At 35.1% G+C, this 27,543-nt stretch overlaps 2 protein-coding genes across 2 annotated transcripts in view; both read left to right on the forward strand.

Moving 5' to 3' along the window:
* Nucleotides 1–9,507: 9,507 nt before the first annotated feature.
* The window catches only part of LOC139983231 (uncharacterized), a 54,083-nt gene continuing 36,047 nt past the window's right edge, over nucleotides 9,508–27,543 (forward strand). Inside the window, exon 1 of the mRNA XM_071996645.1 lies at nucleotides 9,508–9,648. The gene's annotated coding sequence lies outside the window, so the exon portion shown is untranslated. The remainder of the gene's footprint in view (nucleotides 9,649–27,543) is intronic.
* On the forward strand, nucleotides 9,667–27,051 carry LOC139983229 (uncharacterized). The gene is made up of 14 exons (XM_071996644.1): nucleotides 9,667–9,696; nucleotides 13,326–13,380; nucleotides 13,905–14,234; nucleotides 15,936–16,571; nucleotides 16,954–17,049; nucleotides 18,527–18,634; nucleotides 18,858–18,949; nucleotides 20,126–20,337; nucleotides 20,732–20,799; nucleotides 22,187–22,254; nucleotides 22,465–22,509; nucleotides 23,698–23,733; nucleotides 25,373–25,389; nucleotides 26,239–27,051. The coding sequence occupies exons 1-14, from the start codon at nucleotides 9,682–9,684 to the stop codon at nucleotides 26,348–26,350; spliced, it is 1,890 nt and encodes a 629-aa protein (XP_071852745.1). The 5' UTR covers nucleotides 9,667–9,681; the 3' UTR covers nucleotides 26,351–27,051.

Genomic DNA, 27,543 nt, shown 5'->3' on the forward strand with positions numbered 1-27,543 from the left:
CCAAAGCTACTAAATTGACGACTGGACTCATAGTTTCTTCCGTCGTGCGTTATGTCAGTAACAGAGCGAATTTCTTACCGAAGCCAAATAGATGTATGCAATGTAACTACATTTGCAGTTAGGTATATATCTAGGGTGCGGTTATGTGTGTGTGACGCTCTGGCTAAAAACTTCAAGTCTTATAGAACATGCTTGTATATTGTCATACATATTGGTTATCATCAGTTGAAAAGAGTCTATTTATATTTCAATTTACCTTTGGATTGTACACAGTACCAGTCCACTGTTTAATTCATAAGGGGTTTAGATCAGTTAAATTGTGTTCATTTTTGTTCAATTGATATTTTCATCGTATTATTTTTCAGCATCTAGTTATTGTTTGAAAGGTTTACATTTATTTCAAGCTCCAGTAGTACTTTATAGATATGGTTGGATTGTCGTCTAATCCTGGATAAATTAATCACTGTTTTCTGAAGGGGGAGGGGTGGAAGGGAGGTAGTAAGTGTTCACCTTTTCAGTCATGGTAGGACATGTGTACATGTGCGATATCTCATGAAAGGGAATACGAACGGTCAACATATCCGAAGATAGTTGTTTGTGCTTTGAGAAGGTCAAAGTGGGAACACCTAGTTAAAAACTCTATAGAATAGCAACTCGGATGGATATCAGATCATTAACAGATTTATAAAATACGTTCTCCAATAATCAATGCATTTTCCATTGTCCTCTTTTCTTCCTATTGTTTCCATATAGGCAGTAAACGGACAGTTGATGCCCTCACAGTTCCATATGAATGGGAGTTTTTAGCAAAATGAGTTGTTAACAGATCGCACAATTCATCTGTAGAATCGAGAATTACTAGGTTTATCGACTATCATCTTCAAAAGTTTAATAAATGTTATATGTCCGGATGTAGCTGAATAAACGGGCTTGTACTGACTGTTTAACACGTTCATGGTTTTCATAGATACCAGACTAAAGAAAACTCTCTTTACGATCTCTTTCAGTTGTTTGGATTACTGGTATTGCAGCTGTAGGATTACTGCATTTGAATTACGATACTGAACAGTGGGAGGTATGTCATGGTAACATTAGGTTATATGAAGATATCATTTTAAATAGACTTATTTTTAAATATACCTTTTTACATAGTAGAAGAACTAACATAGTCAATTCATCTGGGTTTCGTCTTAATAACACCCATCAAGTTGTTGCTAAGGTCGTCTTACAAACATATCGAGGAACGTAATGTGTACTGATCATTTTTTATTGTGTTTATTCATATTATCATTTTGCATTTCATTGTATTCATTTGTATTTATATCATGTTTATTCACACAGCGAACTGGACAAGGTCCTCTGAACAATTATGCACATACAATGCTTGTAAGTATACATAACTTAGTAAAATATATTTCAATCCAGTGCAACGAAGAATGTTAACAGTTGAAGTAAACAACACATTATTCCATTCAACGACTCTCATATTTTTCAGGAGTGGCGCAATTACGTTTTACTTCTGGGAAGGGGGGGGGAGGAGGTGGTTGCTGCACGGCTTTTCAGAAGATCTATTATAATATATATATATTATCAGGATAATTCTAAAAATCATAATTGATAGCCGATTCTTTCGTGTTTATCAATGAGACGGCTTAACGTGCGTGTATAGTTTAGTTAACAGTATTATATCAATATCTTATACTTAGGCCAAGTCTACTAAAGTAACCAAGAATGTAGTGTTAGAATTACCTTATGCCAAGAAGATCAGTGTATTACACTGAATATTCCTCTGTAGAGACAGGCAATGGTGCTTTGTAGATGTATCAGTAGTGGAAGGAACGAATAAAGGGTTCTGTTATTTGGGCAAAAGTAACATTGCCTTTACATTACCACTTCCGGTCACAACATGTCTGGTATATTAGATGGTGTGCTTACCTACAAATTATGCTAACTAAGTAAGAAATAAGCAGAGGAATGGATATTTGAAAACAAGGCAATGGTTTTATTTATTAATGCAAAGAGCGATTAATTCCTATACTATCCATTGTATTACCATGGTGGAATTAAGCAGTAAAACGATGTTTTTGTATCTTTAACTTAATGACAATATTAAACTGATGTTTCACATCTTGTTTTTCAGTTAAAGAAGTTTGAGGTAAGTTTGTTGTTGTTTTTTTGTTTGTTTTTTTGTCATGCTGCAATAATTCCCCACACTGCCATGGTTTTCTAACTAATTAATTCTTATTATAATCTTATTACATTAATTCTTAATAAAATAAAACTGTTAGCAAACTGCTTATCCACTAGAGAGCCTGTGTAAAAAAAGATTTATATTAATTCTTATTATAAATCTTTTCTCCAATCAAAGCTAAAATGGTAGTTGGAGATTTAATATGAATGATTTATTACCTCTTGCAGAATGAATTACTACTAGTACCCTTATAAAGACAAAGTTTAAGTTCTGTTTTAAACTTGTATGTGAATGTCGTTGGCAAACAGATACTCTGCAATTAGCTTCTCCACAAGAAATAAACTGTAATCAAGTAAATAAATACACAGATAAAGGTCACTTCCAATTTAAGTAGAAAATATTTCATTTCACGTTTTCTTTCCGTGTTAGTTTCGCATGTTCTGTTTATGTGCGTGATGATATTGAACTTCATGTCTTACACTTGTATTACAGAAAGAGATGGCAAATGAACAAGTGGTAAGTAAACTGGTAAATTTCGTATCCCATTATAAGAGGAAATTATGCCTGTACTTTTCATCAGATTAAATTATCAAATTATTCTACGAGCAGGCAAGGAATACATAGATATTGTGGTAAATTTAGTAAAATATTAAATAAAACATTGTACTTACGAGTAAAATGTAAGGATGTGCCAGTGTTTATTCAATTATATGACCCATAATATTTGGGTGGGACGAAAAACGGGTTTTTAGTGTATCAATGAATACACGCTTTCCGCTCTCCCGCTTTTTCTTTCCCTAAAATCTCATTAGGTTAGGACAACTATTTACCTTGATGACCCCAAAGACGGCAGGGCCTGGTGAGGTGGTCTGGTCGTGGGCTTAATTCTCCACCCCACTTTATGGCCTGTACTGAAACCTGTATTTGACAAACCAAAACATGAGCAAAAATAATCTTCTATCTATGAAGTTTTGAGATTAAATGACGTCAGTTTGAGGAAATGGTTGAAAGTTTGAGGTAAAGTAGTCGAAATTTGCAAGGAAAAAAGTCAAAATTAAGAGAATATAGAATAAAGAAAATAAAAAAGTCGAAATTTTTAAATTAACACTTTCGACATATTTTCTTATTCTATAGAAATAATTAAGCAAAGAGGTGAAAAGGTCGAAACGATAGACATTTTGAGATAAGAAACATAAATTTAGGTATTACAACTTCGAGAAAAAAAAGTGGAATTGAAATAAACAAAAGCGAGGTTAAGTGGGTGAACAGTCAAAATTTCGAGATAAAAAGTTTACCATCTCCAGTGGCCCAACGAAGCATAAAAAAGTAAAATTCATCTAGTAAAGATACCCAAACTGACGACCGGTTATTATTCTCCCCTCCCATCCCAACCCCCATCCTTTTGATAGCTCCCTACGTACCTCACTGCCCGTTGCTGTTGAGTTTGCCTTAGAGGACAAAGTTCGATAAATCTTAGTCAAAGTCCCCCATTTTAAGATGGGATCCCCCGTTCTTGGACTGCCGTGTAAGAGGATGTAAATATTTTATGTCTTTTAACTGGTTATTGGCTATGTTTCACATGATTCCATGAACATCATCTGTACAAATTGCAACAAATTAATTTGTTACCGCAAGGGACTCTAACTATGGACATTATTAAGATATAAACGTACACGGGAAGGGAGGAGGAGCCGACTGGGGGACCAAGAGTAAACATGATTGGGGATGCCCTCACCAACCCTCACCAACCCTCATGTCCTCCTTGCACCTTGGTTCCGCCACAACGGTTATGACTTAACTGTGTTCACAACAAGATAGTGTGGTTACCATGGTGAATTTCTTGTGATAACATGGTAGCACATAGTTTAAGAAGTTATGCAATCGCAACAATGTTAAACTGAAAGATCTTTAAGCTAAATGATTTTGAAATTCACTGTATAGGTGCACTCTGAATGTACAGTGAATGATGTAAACAACTGAAAAATATAATGACTGGAATCAGATCACTATTCACAGTTTCAATTTGCTTAACCTTGTGTTTGCTAAATAAAACATGCTAAATGTCTTTTCTTCTTGTTGATCAGATTTCATATGTTCATGTTGTATGTGATAATATTGTTACCCATTTGTTGCTTTCAGACCGACCGAACGGAAGGGTAAGTCTTAGTACTGCGATTCCGTATCTGAATTATCTAGATTCATAGGTAACATAATAACATATCATGTGTTGTAAAAACTACTACAGTACTAATGTCATCATCTGTGTACAATCAGTAAGATATATACAGTACAATGGTGTCTTTTGTGTACAACCACTTAGCTAAAGTACTAATGTAATCATTTGTGCACAGTCAATAAGCTAAAGTACTAATGTCGTCATTTCTGCACAATCAATAAGCTACAGTACTAATGTCGCCATATATGCACAGTCAATAAGCTACAGTATTATAACGTCTTACTTCGTGTACAATCAATAAGCTACAGTACTATTGTCATCATTTGTGTACAATCTCTAAGCTACAGTACTAATGTCGTCATATGTGCACAGTCAATAAGCTACAGTACAAATGTCGTCATATTTGCACAGTCAATAAGCTGCAGTACTAATGTCGTCATATATTGCACAGTCAATAAGCTGCAGTACTAATGTCGTCATAAGTGCACACTCACGAAGCTACAGTACAATGTGTAGATTTATTACTAATGTACTGAGATAGCATACAATGATTTAATGAGTATGGAAACATGCACCTATTCTGCTTGTATTTATTCATATATTTTTATATTTCAATTAATTAGAGCAAAGCTTTTGGAAGACTCGGATCATAAACAATCGCCATCCGATGTGAAAGTTTGAAATTTGAAAGGGAGGTGTACGACGTCCGTATGATGCAACTGAATCATATCTCGTTTTAACAGATAGAAGAAAGACTAAGAAATATCAGGAAGAATGCAGCTTTGCTCGTAAACACACAGAGAATCTTCAATAAAATTAAATACCCCATATTGACTACAAAAAATGCTATGCTATTGTTTTTGAGAATGTTAAAAGTCATTTAAGGTCACTGGAGGTCAAAATGTGTAATCATAATAAACACAATATCTCAAGAAGGAAATCTCCATAAGATCTCATACTTTGCATGTGGATGTATCACATTGAGCAGAAGGTGAATATTATTTTATGAAGAGGTTAAAATGTTATTTTGGGTCACCAAAGGTCAAAGTTTGAAATAAAAACTTGTTATGAGGACCTATGTGAATCTACGCGATGGTGACGGAGTGTGTGTGACACCTCATTCGAAACACGGTGACTCAAAACGTTCATGGTGGATTAACTCCAAACCTGTTATGTGGACCTGTCATATCAAGTTTACAAAACCGATTTTTTTCCGCCCACTTCTGACTCGTGATGTCACTGCTACATTGGTCAACGCTATTATCACGTCCCGTCTGGATTATGGAAATAGCCTGCTCTTTGGACTCCCCAACTCTACAACTCACAAGCTGGAACTTTTTCAAAATAATACTGCTCGTATAGTTTGTAAGAAAAGGAAAAGAGACCATGTCACACCACTACTGGAATCACTGCATTGGATACCAATAGATTTTCGAGTGAAGTTTAAAATTTTAGACTCGCTTTCTCTGTGTAGTTGACTGTGTTTTAATTTGTTATATGCATACTACGTTTGGAACTATTACTTAATTCTTAGCCTTTCTTTTTAAGAATGTTTTTACTACGTTTAGTGTTCTATTTTTTATGGTTTAGTATTGGTTGTTTATTACTATCTGTTTTAGGCTTTTACAATATTTGTCTTATTGTACTATAGTTTATCATACTTATTTATATTTAATTATTGACTATGTTTAATATTTTGTATATTCTTTGTTGAAAACTATTTAACTATTTACATATTTCTGAATTTGTTTTGGACTAAATGCATTTAGGGCTTAAATTATTATCGTTTGGTACGGGTGTTTTCATATTGTTGCTTTAGGCTTTTACATTTTGTGTCTTATTGATTATATGTATTTAATATTTAGGTGTTTGTTACTATTTGTTTTTTAGGTTTTACACTTGTAACGCGCTTTGAACAGCTTTGCTGATTATGCGCTATATAAATATTACCTATTATTCTACAATCATACTCGGTATGTAGATCCAACTTGATGAGTACACGTTCAATGGTCATTTAAGATCAACAGAGGTCGAAGTCGAAACATTTTTCAACACGATAACTAATAAAATACATCTCGGTTGAACTGCACTCTTGGTATGTAGATCCAACTTGTTTAGCCTTATAGTAATAACCCTATTGAGACATGTATATATAACTGTCAAATTAAAGATTTGTATTTGATAGGCAGGTTTTGTGCAAGAACCTTGCTGATCATTCGAAATAAATAATGGCAAACATTTACGATACGGTGTGCAATGCTGTAAATTGCATAACGTCAAACGAAACATGGCAGAAAATCACTAATCCAACCGGCTCTCTGATTTGATTCTACACCGGAAGCGAAAGGAATCTTTGCGATTATAATGGCATGTAAGAGAGTATAGCAGTTGAACTGGCAGGCCAATTGTCATCAGATGCCGGACAGAAAGATACAGACGTTCGTTCTTGCCAAGGGCCATTCTTAGTCTTGCCAACGAGTTTTGTAGGAAATAGGTTTTTTTTACTATATGCCAGTACATGGATTTTTATTGTCTTAAGAAATGTATATATTATAAATCTTATTTTTTGATGTATTTATGTCTGTTTTATGTATGTTATACTGAGATGGAGTGAACTCCAATTCCTTTTATGGCCAATAAAGATTCTTATATCTTATATCTATCTTTAAAAAAAGAGAGAGCGCTGATTAAATATCATACTCGCTGGGCCTATGATGCTGATTCCCTAAAGTGAGTACAGGTTGTACAAGAACTGGAACACAAGAAGTGGGGACGTCAGATATATTATGTAGATCACTGGTAAGGGTCAAATGTCTTTCAGGTTAAAAGAGGTCAAGTTTGAAATCCTTGTAAAGACAATATCACAATGATTTTAACATGGATAGATGGATCTCTCTTATCTTTTGTATGATTGTAAATATTCTTTATTTCGTAAAAAAGATGGTAAACAACGATGGCTGAATGTGTTAAAAACAAGCTTACATTTTCTTTTCTTTTTTCATATATTTTTGTTCTATCACAACATAAGTTAACATATAACATAGAAGGAGATAAGAACAAAAATTCTGAAAGGAAGCGTACTAAAAAAACTTACATGGCTTGTCGGGTAGTGACTCCCCCTGAAAAAAACATACAGAACTTTACAATTAGAAAAGAGAACAAAAAATAAGAGCTACCCCTTCCTCTCCCTTTACTCACCTACCTCCAGAATTCCATCTCTACGGTTACAGAAGACTTAAATATTTAAAGGAACATCTAGAACCTACTAATAAGAATAACTTTGGTACATTTAATCAGGACGATTTAGGCTGGTACAAGGGTATTGGAACAAATGTGACGTTTGTCTTTGTTTTCTAGTAGCCAATACTTATTTCAATAGTGGAAGTACAGGAATTTGTTACCAAAGGGTTTCGTGTGCTAGTACTAGTAACAGTTTTATTTATCGTGCCGCTCCAAGATATATATATATATATATATATATATATATATATATATATATATATATATATATATATATATCAGAGCATATATTTCTTGTTTTGATTGCGACACCTTTTCTCAATTAAACCCACCTGTCCGAGGTGCATTTAGAATATGAAACACTGAATCTGCCTCGGAAGTTTTATTTCCGAAATTCATCAGCAAACACATGTTGAGACTTTATGTTAAAACATTGCAAAAACTTAGAAACAGCATGTCAACCATTGGTAAGCTATACTTTTTTTTTAAAGCCAATGATTATTTTATTCTTAATTTTTATTTGGCGGGAGGGGGGGTTGAATATTTTTGTCAAGGTTATCTATTTCTTCTTACATTGTAACATTTTTGGGGGGCAATTATGTATATATTTGGACGAATTCAAGAAATATTTATAAGTAGCGGAGGTGCGACTTTGCACATTTCGCAAGTGTACAATACACATACTGTTCAGTGTTACTCGGCGATACCTAACGTTATGTGGTATAGTGATCAGGTGGACTAGGCCAACCTTACACAACCGATACAGTCAACTACAGTATAGTATAACGAGCATACGAAGACAACGTTAGAATAGGTAACCATCGTATTGACCTGTGTTATACATGAACAGTGTAAATTCAGATTAGTAATACATGGCACTATGATTATCGCCACCACCAGGACTACAGTTCACCGGTACGTGTCAGAGCACTGGAAGAATTTTAATGAAAGATTCTTGCTATATCTTGAGGCCTCCGGGGGGACAGAAAACTCAACGAAATCTCAAACGTCTATATTCCTTCATGTTATTGGTGAGGAAAGTCTTATACTAAACAATACCTTCACATTCGAAACTGCCGGTGCGGAAACACTAAGTGATGTGGTCTTTAAGTCTTGAAAAAAAGGTCTCACAAGCTGAGCGCTACCTATCACTGGATAGCTGACAAGTTGGCCTTTGATGGTACCATCAATTTTCCGTATCATGACCATGCAGATTGTTTGCTACGAGAGCCATGACGTTTCGTTCACTTGTAAAAAAACCTCTTTCCTCAGTCGTAAACAATTTTTGTACGCTGCTCCTGTCAGGGCTAAATTGGTCACAAATTGCCTAAATTGTCTTGATGTTTGAACCACATGTGCTTCCATTCATGCTCTTAATATCCAAGCCACACAAAAAAAGCAGATCCTGATTGATAACATAGCAAAACAACTGTTCTTCTGCTTCTTAGTGGCACTTTTCCTAAAGGAGAACAACAGGGCGGATTTATATATACGCACATAGGAGTATGCCACCCGCAACGCTTACTTCCATTGTCATTTCTGCGTTCCATACCAAGTATCTGTGCAACGCGTATCGTTGTTTGGATTTGGGGATTGACGTTATTAACCTTTTTAGTTTTGACATTCTGATAGAATAATGCTAACGCTTCGTTTTAGTTTGTGATGGAGATTCAATCTAGGCTTAGAACACAAAAAGACATAGCCTACTTTACAATAGAATGTTTATTTACTTTATTTGACTCAGCATGCGGCAAGGTGTACAGTAGCTACGCTTGTATTATCATGAATTCCATAACAATACGTCATAGCCTATTCACTTTGCTTGGACAATGAAGAGGCTTATTATATATACAGCTGCAGTAACGAGGCAGTGCTCATAATACCAAGTAGAATTTGTTAAAGCAGCCAAGCCTTGAAAAGAGTGAATGACGTTTGCGTTGTACGGCATAAAGCCATATCATTTGTACGTCTTCATACATACATTGTGCATTCGACTCTAATATTAAATTTGACTTTATCCGTTTTTTTTCTCGAAAGAGTCGGACGGGTGTAATTTTTACAACAGAGACATGATATGGCTACCAGAGTGGTAAGAACTATACTCCTGCATTAAGAAACAACTTTGAACGTTTTTTTTCGCCTCTAATGACTCAAGCAAGTGGGGCGACAAATCGAAGTTACAATGTAGTAACGTAAGGCCTAGCCACTAATGCAGCAATACCATTGACATTTTAGGTATAAGCCTAAAAATCTTACAGCATAGCTTTTTAGTAGTACAGTACTAATATTGTAGGCATTTTTGTATTCATATAGACTAACATTAGGGCTAATGTAATTTAGAATTTGGCCAGTGTGATATGGGTATTACATTAGGTGCTTACGTGTCAATAAGATTACTTTGTCATTTGCCCAGGTCTTAGTGCAGTGGTGTATACCAGGAAGAAAATTTCCATATGTTTGAGATATTTTCAAGACATGAATTTCATTCCTTATGGCAATTTGCATGCTTTATGGTTTATTTGATATTCTATCATAGTTGTGGAATGTTAATAGGCTACCTGTTATGCTGTTCAGGAGGGAGCCTAATTAAAACATTTCTAATGCTTTGTAATGTTGTATTTAACAGACCTTGATATGTTTTTTCTACTCGCTTTACTTCTATTTCAAAGTTTTTGATCATTTTATTTTGTGTTTTATTATTATTTTTACTATGTTCTATATACGTTTATATGTTTGTAATTTCTGTTTTCTTCTATTGTAAATTTTGTTAGAGGGCCTCATTAGGGCCTCATTGCATTTTTTTGTATCTCTACATGTGTTTACCCTTGAATGGTGAAACTAAAATCTGAATGTGAATACTAAATGTTCACCTCTTCAATTAGATGATGATTGAACAAGAGAATTTGCAAACATGACTGACCAAAAGAAAATATATAACATAATATAGGCTTTCTACCTTGTAAATGGATTATAGATTCAAGTCATGTTAGAAATGACTCCATTGTGTTGAAGGAATTTTATGTATGTTGGTACTGTACCTGAACAACTAATTAGCAAATTTGGAAAACTTTGAAAACGCTCTTTTAATCATCCTCTGTCCTTGCGTCTTAGAATCAGTGAATACCTTTGAACATTCACAGCAGAATATGGATGGTCTTTAGCACTCTCAGAGATGTATTCAAACATTGATTTTGCACAATCCATGCATTTAATATCTTGTCTCATTCTTCGAGAGACATAACCAGCACTATAGTAGAGGCAGTTTTCTTGAATATCAGTTGCATAGTTCATGAACTGAAGACTCAGTGATGTTCTGTTACCTGGTAGTCTTGGTAAAGTGGTGCCATTTCTCACCGGTGGTGCTCGTCTCCTTCTAGTCTTCCGTTGAAAAATGAATTTTTGAAGGCTATCAAACATGAAACTGTTTTCTAGAAGAACTTGTTGAAATCAATGTTTTATCAAAGCACTTCTCAATGACCAAGAAAGTTGTCGTGTTATGGATTATTGTTCCATCCACCACGTTGCCTAACTTTATTGTGACGTTGTGAAAACTTGTGCGTTAAAATATAATGAAGCTGGTTTGTCGACCTGGTTAGCAAAGTCTTGTTGATACTTTGAGTTGACATAATAGTTATGATGAATCCAACCACTGTTGTTTTCTTTCTTGTGGAATGAAGAGGGCATCCACTAACATATTTGAGACTTTCAAGAACTTTACAGCAGCTGCTAAACCAGTCAGTCCATTCTGCCATGGAATGTTTCCTCAAAGGGGCCTTTACACATTTTTTATTTTTTTGTTTATCAAATAGTATATCAATGATTCGAATGAATTCAATAGTCCCTTGGCTACCATCAAAAGATGGGATCTTCATATCTTCTCGCAGAAAGTCAATGGCATCCGCAACAGAGGAACTCGGTGTCTGTACAGCTAAGCTTACATTCATTTTGAGTCTTCTCCGTTAAATGTACTTTGCTGTGTGTATTTCTCACCAATTTAAGCTTGTGACATGCATCAAACAGTATGTACACATTTTTATTTGGGAGGGTACGATGAGGAAAGATTGACTGCCAATCAAGGAATGAAAGTTTAGCTCCAAGAATCTTTGCTGTGGATTGATTGGTGTAGCAGCCTTCAAATGTGAGACAATGGACGCTCCTTTTATGTTCAGTTAGAATTCCAATACATTGGTTAATCAACTGGGCTTGAGCTTGAGCTGAGAGTTTGTTAATAATGAAGTAACTCACAACATGCTTCCAGGTAGGGCAAGCCCCTACAACCTCATGCCTCTGCAATTATGCCTCCACAATAAAAATTAAAAAAAAAACCTTCATATGAGGGTGCAAAATGTTTGATGAATGTCTACAGTCAGTCACAGTCATTAGGATGAGAGCACAAGTAGTGGCTTGAGTGTGTTGCTTGCAAATAGACTATAGAGTTCAAAACATACCTGGCTAAGTTAAGTAGGATTTGGCCTATCTCAAAACTCAGCTTACTGGCTAGGCGTATACTGCTTATGTCCTTTTGTCAAATTGCAGTGTTAGGAAGATGTTACAAATGGAGGATGTATTTGAATATTTGAACAATTCTAGATGTGTTAATTGACTAAAAAGTTATAGGCTGAAATTATGACCTAGGTTTCCTAATTTAGACCAAGGGCAAAGCTACGTACAAAGACTTAAGTTAGTCTAAGCTTATTTTCCTATTACTGAATTGTTAAGTGATAAGCTCAATACATCAATACCGTCATCCAATGTTATTCTGGGATGTGGATCTATCGTTAAGGATACAGTTTTAAGTAAAATGAATTGGTGATAAGTTTTTTATTAGGCTTTTGTCATATCGCAACTGAAAAGGCAGCCGTAGTCGGTTTAGGGGCCTAGGATAACTATATCATGGGTCCAGTATATAACAATTAATTGCTTCGTATATCGCTTCGTAAGAATTACATTTGAAACTGCAGTCCACTGGCATATTTTTGACGATTTTGGCACCTAAATGCGGCCCACGATATCACCATTTCGAGTGATTTATGTCAACTTCATCACTTCAGTTACGTCAAAAACGTAGTGTTTGTATTACGCGCCCGTACTTTCTTGACGTACAAGCAAAGCGCCACCAGTTGGATAAGTTGCTTCAGTACTTCATTCGTCCTACCTCTATTTCTATGGTATGCAATATGCCATGTGCATATCTTAATGTGAAGGGTTGCCCTCTAAAATATATGCTGACAAACGTTACACTATACATGTAAACCAGAGTAGCATATCTTTCTACAGGATACAAGTAAAGTATTATAAAGCACAACATTGCCTTTAGACCTAACTTATGGACTATAAGGGTACACTCCCCTACCCCAAAAGTCGAAGGATCCCCAACCCCACCATCATCTCTGAGTCTTCTGCGTGTCCCTGTTCTATACATATGCATGTCCTTTAGTATATCTTTTTGAGGTGTATGTCCACATGTAGCGTCACATTGCAAGTATAACACATATGGTTTTTGTTTATCATTAATTTTTAGTCATAAATCAGACAGTAATCTACCCCGTATGTCATAGATTAGAAACCGTCCTATATTTATTCTACAGCAATCCGTGTCCACAGGTCGATGGAGAGAACCATTCTGAATACCAGGCCTGATTTCCATTATTTCGTGATGTCCCACGATCAATTTATGTCAGGAGTTCAATTAAGTGTCAGTTTTGGTTTCCTTTTCAGATGTCTACCACAAACCTTTTTGTGATCCCTGCTATCCTTGGGTGTCTATTAAGTGGTAAGATCCAGTACCGGGTACCGGGTTTATCTCGGAGAGTAGGGGGGGGGGGACTGCGGTGGGTTACATATGTAAGGGAGAAGGAAGGGTTACATGTTTACATGCAGATACAAGAAAGTGAAATGAAAGACGTGCACTTCGGTATTAGGACTTGCTATGTCTGGATTAGTACTTACTCAATCACATCACACGCATACGCCCAATATTGGAAGGGACGATTGGACAGGTATTGGGGGCGGTGACCTTCGCATATGTGGTGAAAGGTTCTTGAATACTGGTGGAAATGCAATATGAAGGATGCTATTCTGGTCGGGCAGTGTGGTTGGGTTAGGGTGTCAATTGCATGGTATTTTTAAACAGTAGTCGAATGCAAGTCAAAATTAATTACGATTTCATATAATGGATCTTTGTTTCTTAGACTTACCAATTTATACATATTGAACTCGGTCTGAGGGGAAAAATGGATATACTACAACTTTCATTTGATATGAAACAAGGTTAACGTCTTTTTTCTTTAATTACAGGCACAGTTGTTTCATCAGATGAGTGCCAGTCTCCGCAATATCTGCGATTAGGAAAGAAAGGTGTGATATCCTGCAACTATCCTGGTGATTTATATGGAGCAGGTTGGTTTAATTCAACCAATGTGACTAGCACTGATCGACCATTTATATCCCTCACAGAAGGTAGAATATCTGGGCCCGGATATGAGTCCGGAGAATACGGTGTTCAACCCAATGGATCTCTTATAATCAACAAAGTTTCCACCAAACATAATCATGTTTACAGAGTAACGACATTGGCCACTAGAGATGAAGATCCTATCTTTGAAGATGTGCATGTAGTTGTCTATGGTAAGTTGATTTCTTTAATAACAACATGAAATTCGTTCATTCGCATTTGTTTATTGTGGTGGTTGTATTTACAAATATCACAAAGGAGAAGACAAACATTATCTATAGGATTTCATAAAGAGGAAATCTTGCAAATACAGATATATGCAAATAATCCTTCATATAACTTTTTATAATAATAAAAGGAACGTTTTAATTCCTCATACTTTATATGAGCCTTTCTCGGAGTCATACATTGCTTTCTACTTTTTAACACAAACCTTATACTTTGCACATATAGCCATTTAACAAGTGGTCGCTCTTCAGCGGTTTTCTTACAAAGAAAAATTGTTTCCTGTTGAAATAAGGAAGTTATAAATAAGGATATTGCTGCATAGGACAATTACTTAATAACCAAAATCTTGTTAAATGTTAAAACAAATCTGGCAAAAATAGTTGTTTTACACCTTACAAGAAATTAGAAGAAATTCCTCAATCCGTCAAAGCATGTTCGTATGTCTCCTCAAATCTTCCACGGTAAAAACAAAGAAGCAGTATCCTTTTACTGAACGATAAAACATTGCTACTAACGTGTCGAAAATTCATTTAACTAAAACAGTTGATTGAAGTAGCATGGCGACTAACTACGAGTAAGCAGTGATCTATAAATATTTCTTGAGCATTTAAGAGAACGCATTGGAAATAAACTTGAATTTTCAAAGACCCTGACCAATACTCCGAAATTGTGCTGAACATTTCTCTTGCTCCTGCAAATCATTCATCGGCAGGTCATCCTCCATTAAGAGATCAAACGAGAAAATGACTGATTTTATGCCTACTTTTAGGAGATAATTTCTTCTCTGAAATCGTTCGTGCTTGTTGAGAAGAAAAGCATGATGTAAACTATATGACTTTAGTTTGGCCAATTATTCCTCGATGATCTTCACATTCTCCTTTCATATTTCATTATCCTGTTCCATACATTGTTTCTCTTTTAACGTAAAGGTTCACAAGCTGACAAACGGTGGTTTGTTCATTCATTCATCAATCCATTCATCCATACATTTAATCATCTACTCACTCAGTCATTTTCATACTTTATCGATGTTGTTTAATATTATCATACAAACTCTGGAACAGTGCGAACAAGTGAAAACCTGTCGGTGTACAACCATACACATGATAAAACAGTCTCACGTGTTTAGTAGCTTATAGAGTTACAATGGTTCAACAGTGCAAAAAGTTACATTATTGAAATAGCACGAGCGCTGAAGCCAGCTGCATTGTGAGTATATATATCTAACGGTCGAACCACACTGCAGCACATTAATACCCTAAAATGAAGCTATGAATATGTTTGAATATCATGCGGTGTCTACGTGACGACTGGATGTCATTTGGTAATTAATGTTGCTAGTATATTATCTTCAGTAAATAATCTAAATAGAATATATTTGTTAGGGACTAGCTACAGTTTCAATTTCTTATTGAAATATAAATTATTCGCAAATTATGGTCTCCAAGATTAACAGTAAATTAGCAGGTTAGTGTGAACTGCATTTAGTAGGAAAGATCTTTAACAAAGAAGACCGACTTCCTTGAGACCTTTAGTTGTTTGTGAACCCAACTAAATTTATAAAAAGTATCCATATATATATATAGGCCTAATGTTTTCTGGTTGGACAATATTACGTAATATGTCTTTCCTTCCACAATTTGCAGACAAACCACAGGAACCGTACCCAACCATTGATGCTACTGGATGTGACCAGAAATCATTATGCTTTTTAGAATTAAACGCTGCTTCCAGTTTAAGTTGTAATGTTTTACGAGTAGGTGAAGTATTAGATGATTTGTCGTGGAAGTTAAGAACTAACACAGGAGATGGACAGATCTCTTCTAAGTCGGTATCTGTAACAACCAGTGTCAATGAATTACAATCTTACCATACTGTTGTAGATATTTCGTTACAAACCACTCTCTCGTTACGTTTATTCGTCTGCGCAGCGAGAAGCAATGTGTCTGAGGTAGGTAACAATGAATCTACGATACTGCTTGAAAGCGGGACACTGGAAGCATCTAGCGAACATCTGCTTGTAACTCCTTATGAAAAAGTGGTTATGAACTGCGGAGAAGATGTGTCATACTTTGTATGGAAAAAAATGGGTCAAACGGAAGAAATTATTGCATTTGGAACTAAAAGTATGAGTGAAGTTATGATCTCTGATGGATTCACATTGCAAAATAGCTCTCTGGTCATAAACACGGTTGGAAATCCTACCTTGGGCACGTACACGTGTGTTTATAGCACTGACGGTGTAACAACGAAATTTACATCAACTGATGTAACTTTTCAGGGTAAGAACTACATTAAAATGCAAGAACTTCCCCATAACTATTTTATGTGCAGGTTAAATTTTATGTGGTATGCCAGTAAACGTAGTAAACGTAAACGGATCGAATGCACTTGTTGTTTTGATTTGGAATTGAAGGAGAAGCGTTGCAAATAAAGGGACAGAGTTTAATAAAATCAACGTGTAAGTAATGTACTTTTACTTTGTATGCGGTGTATAGTTCTTGATACCGATTTGACATACCGTTGTATATCATTCACATGCATGTTTGACACTATTATGAACCAATTTAAGATAGCTGTGTTGATTTGTTATATGGAGATGATGTCAACTTGTATCTGGAGTTGTTGATGTTCATATTTTGACTATTTCTCTTGGCATTTCAGAGGAGGAACGACAAACTGGTTGGATTGGTGTTGTTGTGTTCTTTGTGTTATTAGTGGTATTGATTATCATCGGAGTCGTCCTCTACCGATGTAAAGGTAATTGACTGATTAATCCGTAAATATAAATATTACTCTAAAGTATCTAATAGACTTCTGTTTAATTGATTTGGTTCAGGTTTCTTTTTGGAATAAGACTGTTGTCGAGGCTAACTTAGAAAACTCTAGACGGTGAAATCAGTATTCCCGATCAGGTATCTCTGTTTACTTTATTTATACTGAAAATACTTCGAAGCCATTGCAATCTGTGACACCTGGATATCTGGTTCAGCCTTTCCTTGCCCCACTAACAGCTATTCCATGTTCCCATTATTGATATGACGTTGTGTTAACTCCGCCTTTTAGCATGAGGGGTGGGATCGGGGTCTTCCATTCCAATAATAGGGCATCCCATGCAGATTACATCCCCGGTCACTTTTGGTTGAGCCTCACCCAGATGCTCTTTACGACTTCTCAACCCTTCTTGGTATAGAATTCTTGAAATGCTTTCCTGTGATTCCTGTGCCACCATGTGTGTGTGGAATCCTAGCTACAAACCTGGTTAGCCCCTTACTTTCTAGTGCATTTTTTTGTCGTGTTTCAATTAACTGTATCTGTAACGCAGCACTACACTTCATTGTTTCACTACAAATTAGAGCAGTTTTTGGAGTAGCCTTGGCGACAATTACCACAATCAGACTGAAACCACGTAAATGTAATGATGTAAGCCAAACGGACCCAGAATACGTTTAGAGGTCTTGGTGAAAGCAAACTGTTACAAGAACTACAGATTTCAAATCAAAATGTGGATACTCTAACCTTTTTATGCTGATTAAAATGTTTGTCACTCTCCACACTTAATAACAATATATGGCAATATATCAGTTTAAGCAATATACTGATGTAAATTACAAGGGCACTATTCTTGTTACAATCAAGTGACTTGCCTTTCCGCAAGTATTCTGTGAGAAAGTAAGGATATGCTAAGAAACTGAATCATTAGATGAATGTAACTTGATTATAATATCCAGCAGAAATGTCAGCATAACTTATTCCTTGAAACAATGTACGTAAATGGATTAAATAGATAAAAGTGTTATTTGAACGTTAACATACATGGTCATCCTGACATAAAATAGGTAATTAAAGATCAGATTCGTTTACTTCTAAAAGTATGTAAAGTCCCACTGATTGAGAAAAAGTCACGCTTTGGCTGTATTCTTATTATCAGCACTATGACAATGAGATGATCACTTTGTATATTTATGCATCATAAGCTTCACATAAATAGTGATGCAGGTCATTTCTTTAGATCAGAATTCAAGTTGTCCATGCAGTTCCCATGAAAACGTGTGACTCATATTTCACAGATCTCAGGCGTCAAGTTATGTATATAACTATATATTATCTTACCTAACGTATTCAGAATGTCCGTTGAAGCTTGTGTCTTTAATTATTAATACTTTCATTTTCGCTGTTAGAACTACAGCTTACAATACTCAGATGAGTAATACAGTTTATATCTTATCCGCAACAGAGAATAATTCCAAATATCGACAAAGTACAACAACAGCAACACAACAGCAACAACAGCAACAACAACTACTCAAATTTACGAACAAGGTGACAGAAGAAGAATTAAAAGGTATCTAATCTATCTATATTGACTTGATTACTGCATGGATTATTTATATCTTTCAATCACTGTGCATTTAACTTTGACGTAAGAAGTGATACGTTCTCAGTTTGGATTAGTAAGTTTTCCTGTAGTGCACTTGCATATAAATTTAAGTCAATGACCCATAATGAAATTAAATACGATTGTAAGACTGTTACTTATAAATCGACCTTGTTCTTTCATTTTAAAGGCTGGTGTAAGACAGTTATAATTTCGAAATGCCAAACTCGAGATACACACGATGTGATAGTGAAGAGGTTGAAGGAAGCATCTGAAAGACAGGTGAAAAACTGTTTAAAAGAATTTCTAATATTACTTTACTTTCGATTCAGTGTCTAGAAGAAATACAGAATTGATGTACTTAAGCTTGATGTTTTTTTTTTGTCAAACAATAACAGTTGGTGGAAGAATCTGAAAATATGAGGCATTAAGAGTAAAGGTGACTGATCCATAGATAGTTACCTCGTCATTTCATTTTATTTTGTTCAAATTTCATAATACAACATTAGCCACACTATCCACTAGGTTCACTAGTGCTTGCCCAAATGTTAACCGTTCAGTCTGTTATGTCTTAACTCAAGAAGTTTCCATACATTGAATAATATTTCAAACAGCGACTGCACTTATTTTTGACTTTCAGTGAGTAAAAAATCTTGTTTACTTGTCTTAATACTTGTTTCTGTTGAAGCAAATTATATATGAAATGTTTAAACAAACTTGCCTGCATCTAGTGTCCACTTCATTTTGACATTTTCAAACTGTACAGAAGAAAACTGCAAAGAGGTTCAACACTTTGTAATATAGATACGATTTAACTGGATAATAATTAGGTAAAATAAGGGACTTCGTAATCACACACATGATGTTGAATAACTATCTTGAAATATGTACATTTATTGCGTATTTGTGAAGAATAATTATCACCTTTAAATGCTTCAAGTTACGGCGATTAGGATATGAATATTACATAAATATGTTTAAAATTATTGCATTAAATGAAAGAAATCGTTTTTTGTTGGTACAGAGATGAACCATTTTCCTTTGGCTGCTGTTCATCTCCATTGCCAATTTGCAATTTAGTCTCCGATCCACGTCATGTTAAGGACTTATCTGTATCAACTTAAACCTATAGGCATGACTTAATTAAAAAGAATCACGAAGCAAACAATAACGCACCAAGCATCGTCATATCACTATAATAAATATAAATGAACTAAGCTAATTTGAGACAACTGTCATGTTTCAATTTTCGATTTTCATGTTATGATTTATTTTATACGATATGTCAGACGCACATAATATTGCTATATCAATTGTTAACTTAATTCCTGTTAGCTAATCTTTGAAAAACCTTGTGATCTATCCTAGTTAGTCGATGATCTAAATAATGTTGATAATGTTTTGAGGTTCTTCAGTCATGTTTGCTCAAACTTATTATGTAGATAATTTCTTGAATAGGTTGACATTCAAAGGATTATACTGCGAGACAGCTTCACGTCAGCTGAAGATAACGGTGTAGCTGTTAATCTAAGCTCTGGAGCAGTTTTACCTCCACTGAACACTTTGAAAAAATTGGACTTTGAAAACAGAAAATGGCAACAATGGGACTCAAGCAAATTGATAAGTATCCTGCAATATGCTTGTCACAGAAATCCACCGACCGAGATCAGGTAAGCGTTATTATTTTGAACAGTCGACTATTATTCATATTGTCTGAGAAAAAAATTTCATTTATTCAATTTAATTAGTTGAAATAATTACTGTTAGAGTATAACTATATGTGAAGATGTTTAAGCAACATGTCGAACCATCTCGTGCTTACTTACACATAATATCACGTAAAGAACATACCTCTTTTAGCTAATTGATTGATTTATTTACCAAAGAAATACAGTGGTTTGCTCTTTTATTTGAGCAGGCTGCCTCAGATGTGAAATGAGAAAAAAATGAGAAAAATACTTAAACCCGCATTTGTGGACTTAACAATAAGATTATAATAATGAACACCTTTTAGTGTATATAATGGCCAAAAAAATGACGAATTACTACTCTTTCTTCGCAAAGGATTGAAAGAATTCTGCTGCCTTTTGAATTTGAGAAACAGTTGAGCACGTTAAAGCAAAAGCCATCAGGTAAGAATACAGTTGAATAATGTATTCTTTACAAATAAATTTATGATTATCTTTTGTTCAACTGGTTTGAGAAAAATTAGTAATACACGAGAAAAGGAGATTTCTTCACGTCTTTATCTTCAACTCTTAAGCTACATATTTACCTACTGGGCTCATGTTTGGTTTCGTCGTGCCTAATGTCAGTAGCATAGCGCATTTCTTGTCGAAGCCAAATAGATTTATGCGATGGTAATTGTGCGTGCATTTAGGTATGTTCGTGGGATGTGGGTATGTGCGTGATGACTTAGCTATACACTTCAAGTGTAGAAGAATATGATGGTTTAATGTCATACTTGGGGTGTTGATCCGCCTTAGTAATCAGAAGAAAATCATTTTCTTCAAAAGTGAAAGTGAAGTACACGAAGGTCAACGCTTTCAAATGTTTAAACACAATACGTTAAAAAGTACAGTTTGGATGAAATTGTGGTAGTTGATCTAACGTAATGAATACAAGAATTCTATCCTTTGAGGGGGAGGGGGTGGGGGTAGGTTATTTGAGGTTAACACTCAGTTGATAAGAGTCTATTTACATTACAATTGACTGTACAAACACAGTACCAGTCCATTGTATAATCCAAAAGGGGTCTCAATTAGATAAATTGCTTTCATTATTGTTCAATTGATATTTTCGTCGTAATGTTTCAGCAACTATTTATGGTTTGAAGAATTATGTTTATTTTAAGCTCCAGTAGTACTATATAGATATGGTTGGATTGTCATCTAATCCTGGGTGCATTAATCACTGTTTTCTGAAAGGGGAGGGTGGAAGGGAGGTAGTAAGTTTTCACCTTTGCAGTCATGGTGGGACATGCATACATGTGCGATATCTCATGAAAGGGAATACGAACGGTCAACATATCCGAATATAGTTGTTTGTGCTTGGAGAAGGTCAAAGTGGAAAACTTAGTTGAAAATTCTTTAGAATAACAACTCGGATGGACATCAGATCATTAACAGATTTTCAAAAACTGCGTTCTCCAAAGATAAATGCATTTTCCATTGGCCTCTTTTCTTCCTTTTGTTAGCATTATACACCGAGAGTTGAAGACATGCACAGTCTTATGTGAAAGGGTGGGTTTAGCAAAATGAGTTGTGAAAAGGACGCCAGTATAAAAATTGAGGGGGTACTAAAGGAATGTCGAGAAGACTATTACTTGTGCTACAAATGCAGGTGGCACAGTTCATCCGTTTAACCGAGAATTACTAGGTATATCAATTATCGTCTTCAAAAGTTAAAATGTTATATGTCTGGATGTTTCTGACAAAACGGGCTTGTATTAACTGTGTTGCACGTTCAAGTTTCAATATATACCAGACTAAAGACAACTCTTTTCACGGTCTCTTTCAGTCGAGTGGGTAACTGGTGTTGCATCTACAGGAGTACAGAAGTTGAATTACGTTACTGAACAGTGGGAGGTATGTCCTGGTAACATATGTTATATGAAGATATCGTTTTAAATAGACTTATATTTAAATATACCTTTACATAGTAGAAGAACTAGCATAGTCAAATTCATCTGGGTTTCGTTTAAAAAACACCCATCAAGTTTTTACTGAGGTCAACTTGCATACATAATAAGGGACGTAAGGTGTACTAATCATTTTTTTATTTGTTTATTCACACAGAGTACAACACTCGGTCCTCTGAACGAGAATTTATATTATATGCTTGTAAGTATACATAACTTAGTAAAATGTATTTCAATCCAGTGCAACAAAGAATGTGAACAGCTGAAGTCAACAACACTTTATTCCATTCGCAATTACATTTTACTTCTGGGTAGGGTAGGTGAAGGTGGTCACGGCTTTTCAGAAGATATATTAGACAGAACAGCAATGACCTGGATGTATCAGGATAATGTTAAGAAGTATAATTAATTGCCTAGTCTTTCGTATTTATAAATGAAACGGCTTAAAATGTGTGTAGATTTATTTAACAGTATTACATAAATATCTTATCATTAGGCAAAATCTACCAAAGTAATCATTAGTTTAATGTTAGGATTACCTTGTACCAAGAAGATCAGTGTATGACAATGAATATTCATATAGACAGGTCATGTTGCTTTGTAGATGCGGGAATGTATCAGTGGAAGGACGAATTAAGGATTCATTTTTTGTACAAACGTTACATTTCCACTTCCGGTCGTTGTATGTACGTCATAGTAGCTGGTATGCTTGCCTACAAGCTATGCTAACTGTAGACTAAGTTAGAAATGAACAGAGGAATGGATATTTAAGAAACAGGACAATGTTTGCATTTTAAAACAAAGAGCGATTAATTCCCATGATATTAATTGTATAACCATTGTGCAATTAAGCAGTAATTGGTGAATCATTTTATGTTAAATTTGTATATTTAACTTAGTGACAATATTAAACTGTCGGCTGTTTCACATCTTGTTTTGGGAAAAGTTTGAGGAATGTTTTGTTTTTTTGCCATGCTGTAATAACTCTCCGCATTACCATGATTCCTAGCTTATAGACATCTTCTCTACAATCAAAGCTAAAATGGCGGTTGGAGGTTTATTAAGAATGATTTATTACCTCTTGCAGAATTAATTATTAGTAGTACGCCACTTACAAACCCAACGTATAGAGTACCCTTATAAACACATATCGTCCAAGTTCTGTATTAAACTTTTATGTAATGGTCGTTGGCAAACAGATACTCTGCATACTGTGCTATTAGCTTCTTCTTAAGAAACAAAATGTAATAAAGTAAATAAATACACAGAATAAGGTAATTTCCAATTTCAGGAGAAAATATTTCATTCACGTTTCTTTCCGTGTTAATTTTGCATGTTTTGTTTATGTGGGTGATAATACTGAACTTCATGTCTTACACTTGTATTACAGAAAGAGAAGGCAAATGAAGAAGTGGTAAGAAAACTGGTAAATTCATTATCCTATTATAAGTGTAAATTATGCCTGTAATTTTCATCAGATGAATTTATCAAATTATTCTACGAGCAGACAAGGATTCTATAGATATTGTGGTAAATTTGGTAAAATATTAAATAAAACATTATACTTACGAGTAAAATGTAATGATTTGCATGTGTTTATACAATTATGTGACCCATAATATTTGGGTGGGACAAAATATGGGTTTTTAATGTATTAATGAATACACGATTTCTGCACTCCCGCTTTATCTTTCCCTATAATCTTATTAGGTTAGGACAACTCTTTAAATTCATGACCCCAAAGACGGCAGGGCCTGGTGGGGTGGTTTGGTCGTGGGCTTAATTCTCCACCCGACTTTTTGGCCTGTACTGAAACCTGTATTTGACAAAACAAAACAAAGAGCGAAAAGTCTCTGCATAAACTAAAAGCAACTGAAGTCGAAGTTTTTAGATTAAATGACGTCACTTTGAGGAAATGGTTGAAAGTTTGAGGTATAGTAGTCGGAATTTGCAAGGAAAAAATTCTAAAGTTAGAGAATAGGAATATAGAATAAGGAAAAAAAAATAGAATTTTTGCTATGAACACTTTCGAAATATTTTCTTATTCTATGGAAATAATGAAGCAAAGAGGTAACAAAGGTCGAAACGATAGACATTTTGAGATAAGAAACATAAATTTAGGTGTTACAACTTCGAAAAGAAAGTGGAACTGATATAAACAAAAGCGAGGTTTAGTTGGTGAAGCAGTCAAAATTTCGAGATAAAATGTTGAAGTTTACCATCTGCAGTGGCCCAACGAAGCATAAAAAGTAAAATTCGTCTAGCAAAGATACCCAAAGTGACCACCGGTTGTTATTTTCCCCTCCCATCCCACTCCCCATCCTTTTGGTAGCTCCCTAAGTACCTCACTGACTGTTGCTGTTGAGTTTGCCTTATACGTCACAGAGGACAATGTTCGATAAATCTTAGTAAAAGTCCCCCATTGTAAAATGGGATCCCCCGTTCTTGGACTGCCGTGTAAGAGGAAGTAAATATGTTATGCATTTTAACTGGTTATTGGCTATGTGTCACATGCACATCATCTGTTCTAATTGCAAAAGAAATTAATGTGTTACCACAAGGGACTCTAACAATAGACATTAATAAAATATAGACGTACACACGAAGGGAGAAGAAGCCGACTGGGAGACCAAGGGTATAACATGATTGGGGATGCCCTCATTGCCCTACCAAACCTCATGTCCTCCCCGCACCTTGGTTCTGCCACTACGGTCATGACTTAACTGTATTCGCAACAAGATAGTGTGGTTGCCATGGTGAATTTTTTGTGATAACATGGTAGCACGTAGTTAATGAAGTTAATGAAGCAACAAATAAAAAATCTTTAAGCTAAATGATTTTGGAATTCACTATATAGGTGTACTTTGAATGCAAAGTGAATTATGTAAACAACTGACAACCAATTGAATAATATATTAACTGGGATAAGATCACTATTCACAGTTTTAATGTGTTTAACCTTGTGTTTGCTACATAAAACATGGTTACTGTCTTTTCTTCTTGTTGATCATATTTTATATTTTAGTGCTGTATATGATCATATTCTTACCCATTGTTGCTTTCAGACCGACCAAACGGAAGGGTAAGTCTTAATACTGCGATTTCTTATCTGAACTGATTAACCGTGTTTAAGATTCATAGGTAACAAAATAATATATCATGTGTTGTAAAAAACTACTACAGTACTAATGTAATCATTTGTGTACAATCAATAAGCTACTGTACTAATGCCGTCATATGTGTACTAATGTCGTCATTTGGGTACACTCATTAAGCTACAGTATTAAAGTTGTCATTTGTGTACAATCTGTAAGTTATACAGTACAATGGTGTCTTTTGTGTACATTCACTTAGCTAAAGTACCAATGTTATCATTTGTGCACAATCAATAAGCTACAGTAATAATGTCGTCATATGTGCACAATGCATAAGCTACGTTACAAATGTCGTTATTTCTGCACAATCAATAAGCTACAGTACTCATGTCTTACTATGTGTACAATCACTAAGCTACAGTATACAAATGTCTTACTTTGTGTACAAACCCTAGGGTACAGTACTAATGTAGTCACATGTACAATAAGTATACTGCACTATACACGTCGTCCATTGCCATCCTTAACGCACACTCACTAAGCTAATGTACAATGTATAGAGTTATTGCTAATCACTGAGAAACAATGTTTTAATGAATATGGAAACATGCACCTATTTTTGGTCCAGTACGAAATGTCGTCATTTGTATATAATCACTAAGCTGCACGACACATGTCGTCCATTGCCGTCCTTAACGCACACTCATTAAGCTAATGTACAATGTGTATAGTTATTACTAATAACAGAGATAGTATACAATATTTTAATGAGTATGGAAACATGCACCTATTCTGCTTGTATTTATTCATATATTTTTATAATTTCAATTAATTAGAGCAAAGCTTCTGGAAGACGCGGATCATAAACAGTCGCAGGACCGTCTTAACGCATGGTTCCACTGGGCCCTGGCCCAGGGCCCCGTGATGTCAGAGCCCCCGCAATCGTAGTAACCCCATGTCTTAATCTGGGAGGAAAACTTATTGAATAGGCCATTATGCCTGATTGAATTCGATACTTGACAACTTGTGACGAGAGTTGGTGAAACACTGAAGAGTTTGACATTAAATATTCGAATCTGAGTATCACGTATGTTATTCAGCTAAAGTTTTATGCTTTATGCGCGACATAGGGAGGGGTGGTAAATGCAGGCATGTCTATGCTTGAGCGATTGTCAAGGGTTTCAATTTTTCACGCAACTTTTTTCGAACTCACTTGATTGAGGGGCCCGCTTCATTGCCGGGCCCAGGGCCCGGTGATCTCTGAAGACGGCCCTGAACAATCGCCATCCGATGTGAAAATTTGAAATTTGAAAGGCAGTTGGACGACGTCCGTATGATGCAACTGAATCATCCCTCGTTTTAACAGATAGGACTAAGAAAGATAAGGAACAATGCAGCTTTGCTCGTAAACACACAGGAAATCTTCAATAAATTCAATACCACATATTGAGTACAAGGATGCTATTGTTTTTGAGAATGTTAAAGGTCATTTGAGGTCACTGGAGCTCAAAATGTGTAATCATAATAAACGCAATATCTCAAGAGGGGAATCTCTAACAGATCTCATACTTTGCATGTGGATGTATCACATTGAGTAGAAGGTGCCTATCATTTTCTGAGGAGGTAAAATGTTATTTTGGGTCACCAAAGGTCAAAGTTTGAAATAAAAACCTGGTTTAAGGACCTATGTGAATCTACGCGAAGGTGACGGAGTGTGTGTATAACACCTCATACGAATTGTCTGTGTTTCAATTTACAATATGCAAACTACGTTTGGAACTATTTACTTAATTCTTAGCATTTTGTTTAAGATTTTTTATTACTACGTTTAGGGTTCTATTTTTTATCGTTTAGTATTGGGTGTTTATTACTATCTGTATTATGCTTTTGCAATATTTTTTTTAATGTACTATAGTTTCTCATACTTATTTATATTTAATTACTGACTATTCTTCAATCTTTTGTGTATTCTTTGTTAAAAACTATTTTATTATTTACAAATTTCTGAATTTGTTTTGGACTATATGTGTTTAGGACTTTCATTATTATCGTTTAGAACGAGTGTTTTTTATATTGTTGCCTAAGGCTTTTACATGTTGTGCCTTATTGTTCTATATATATCTATAATATTAAGTTTTTTG

The sequence above is a fragment of the Apostichopus japonicus genome, chromosome 16 (assembly GCF_037975245.1).
Source record: "Apostichopus japonicus isolate 1M-3 chromosome 16, ASM3797524v1, whole genome shotgun sequence".
NCBI classification, from domain to species: Eukaryota; Metazoa; Echinodermata; class Holothuroidea; order Aspidochirotida; family Stichopodidae; genus Apostichopus; species Apostichopus japonicus.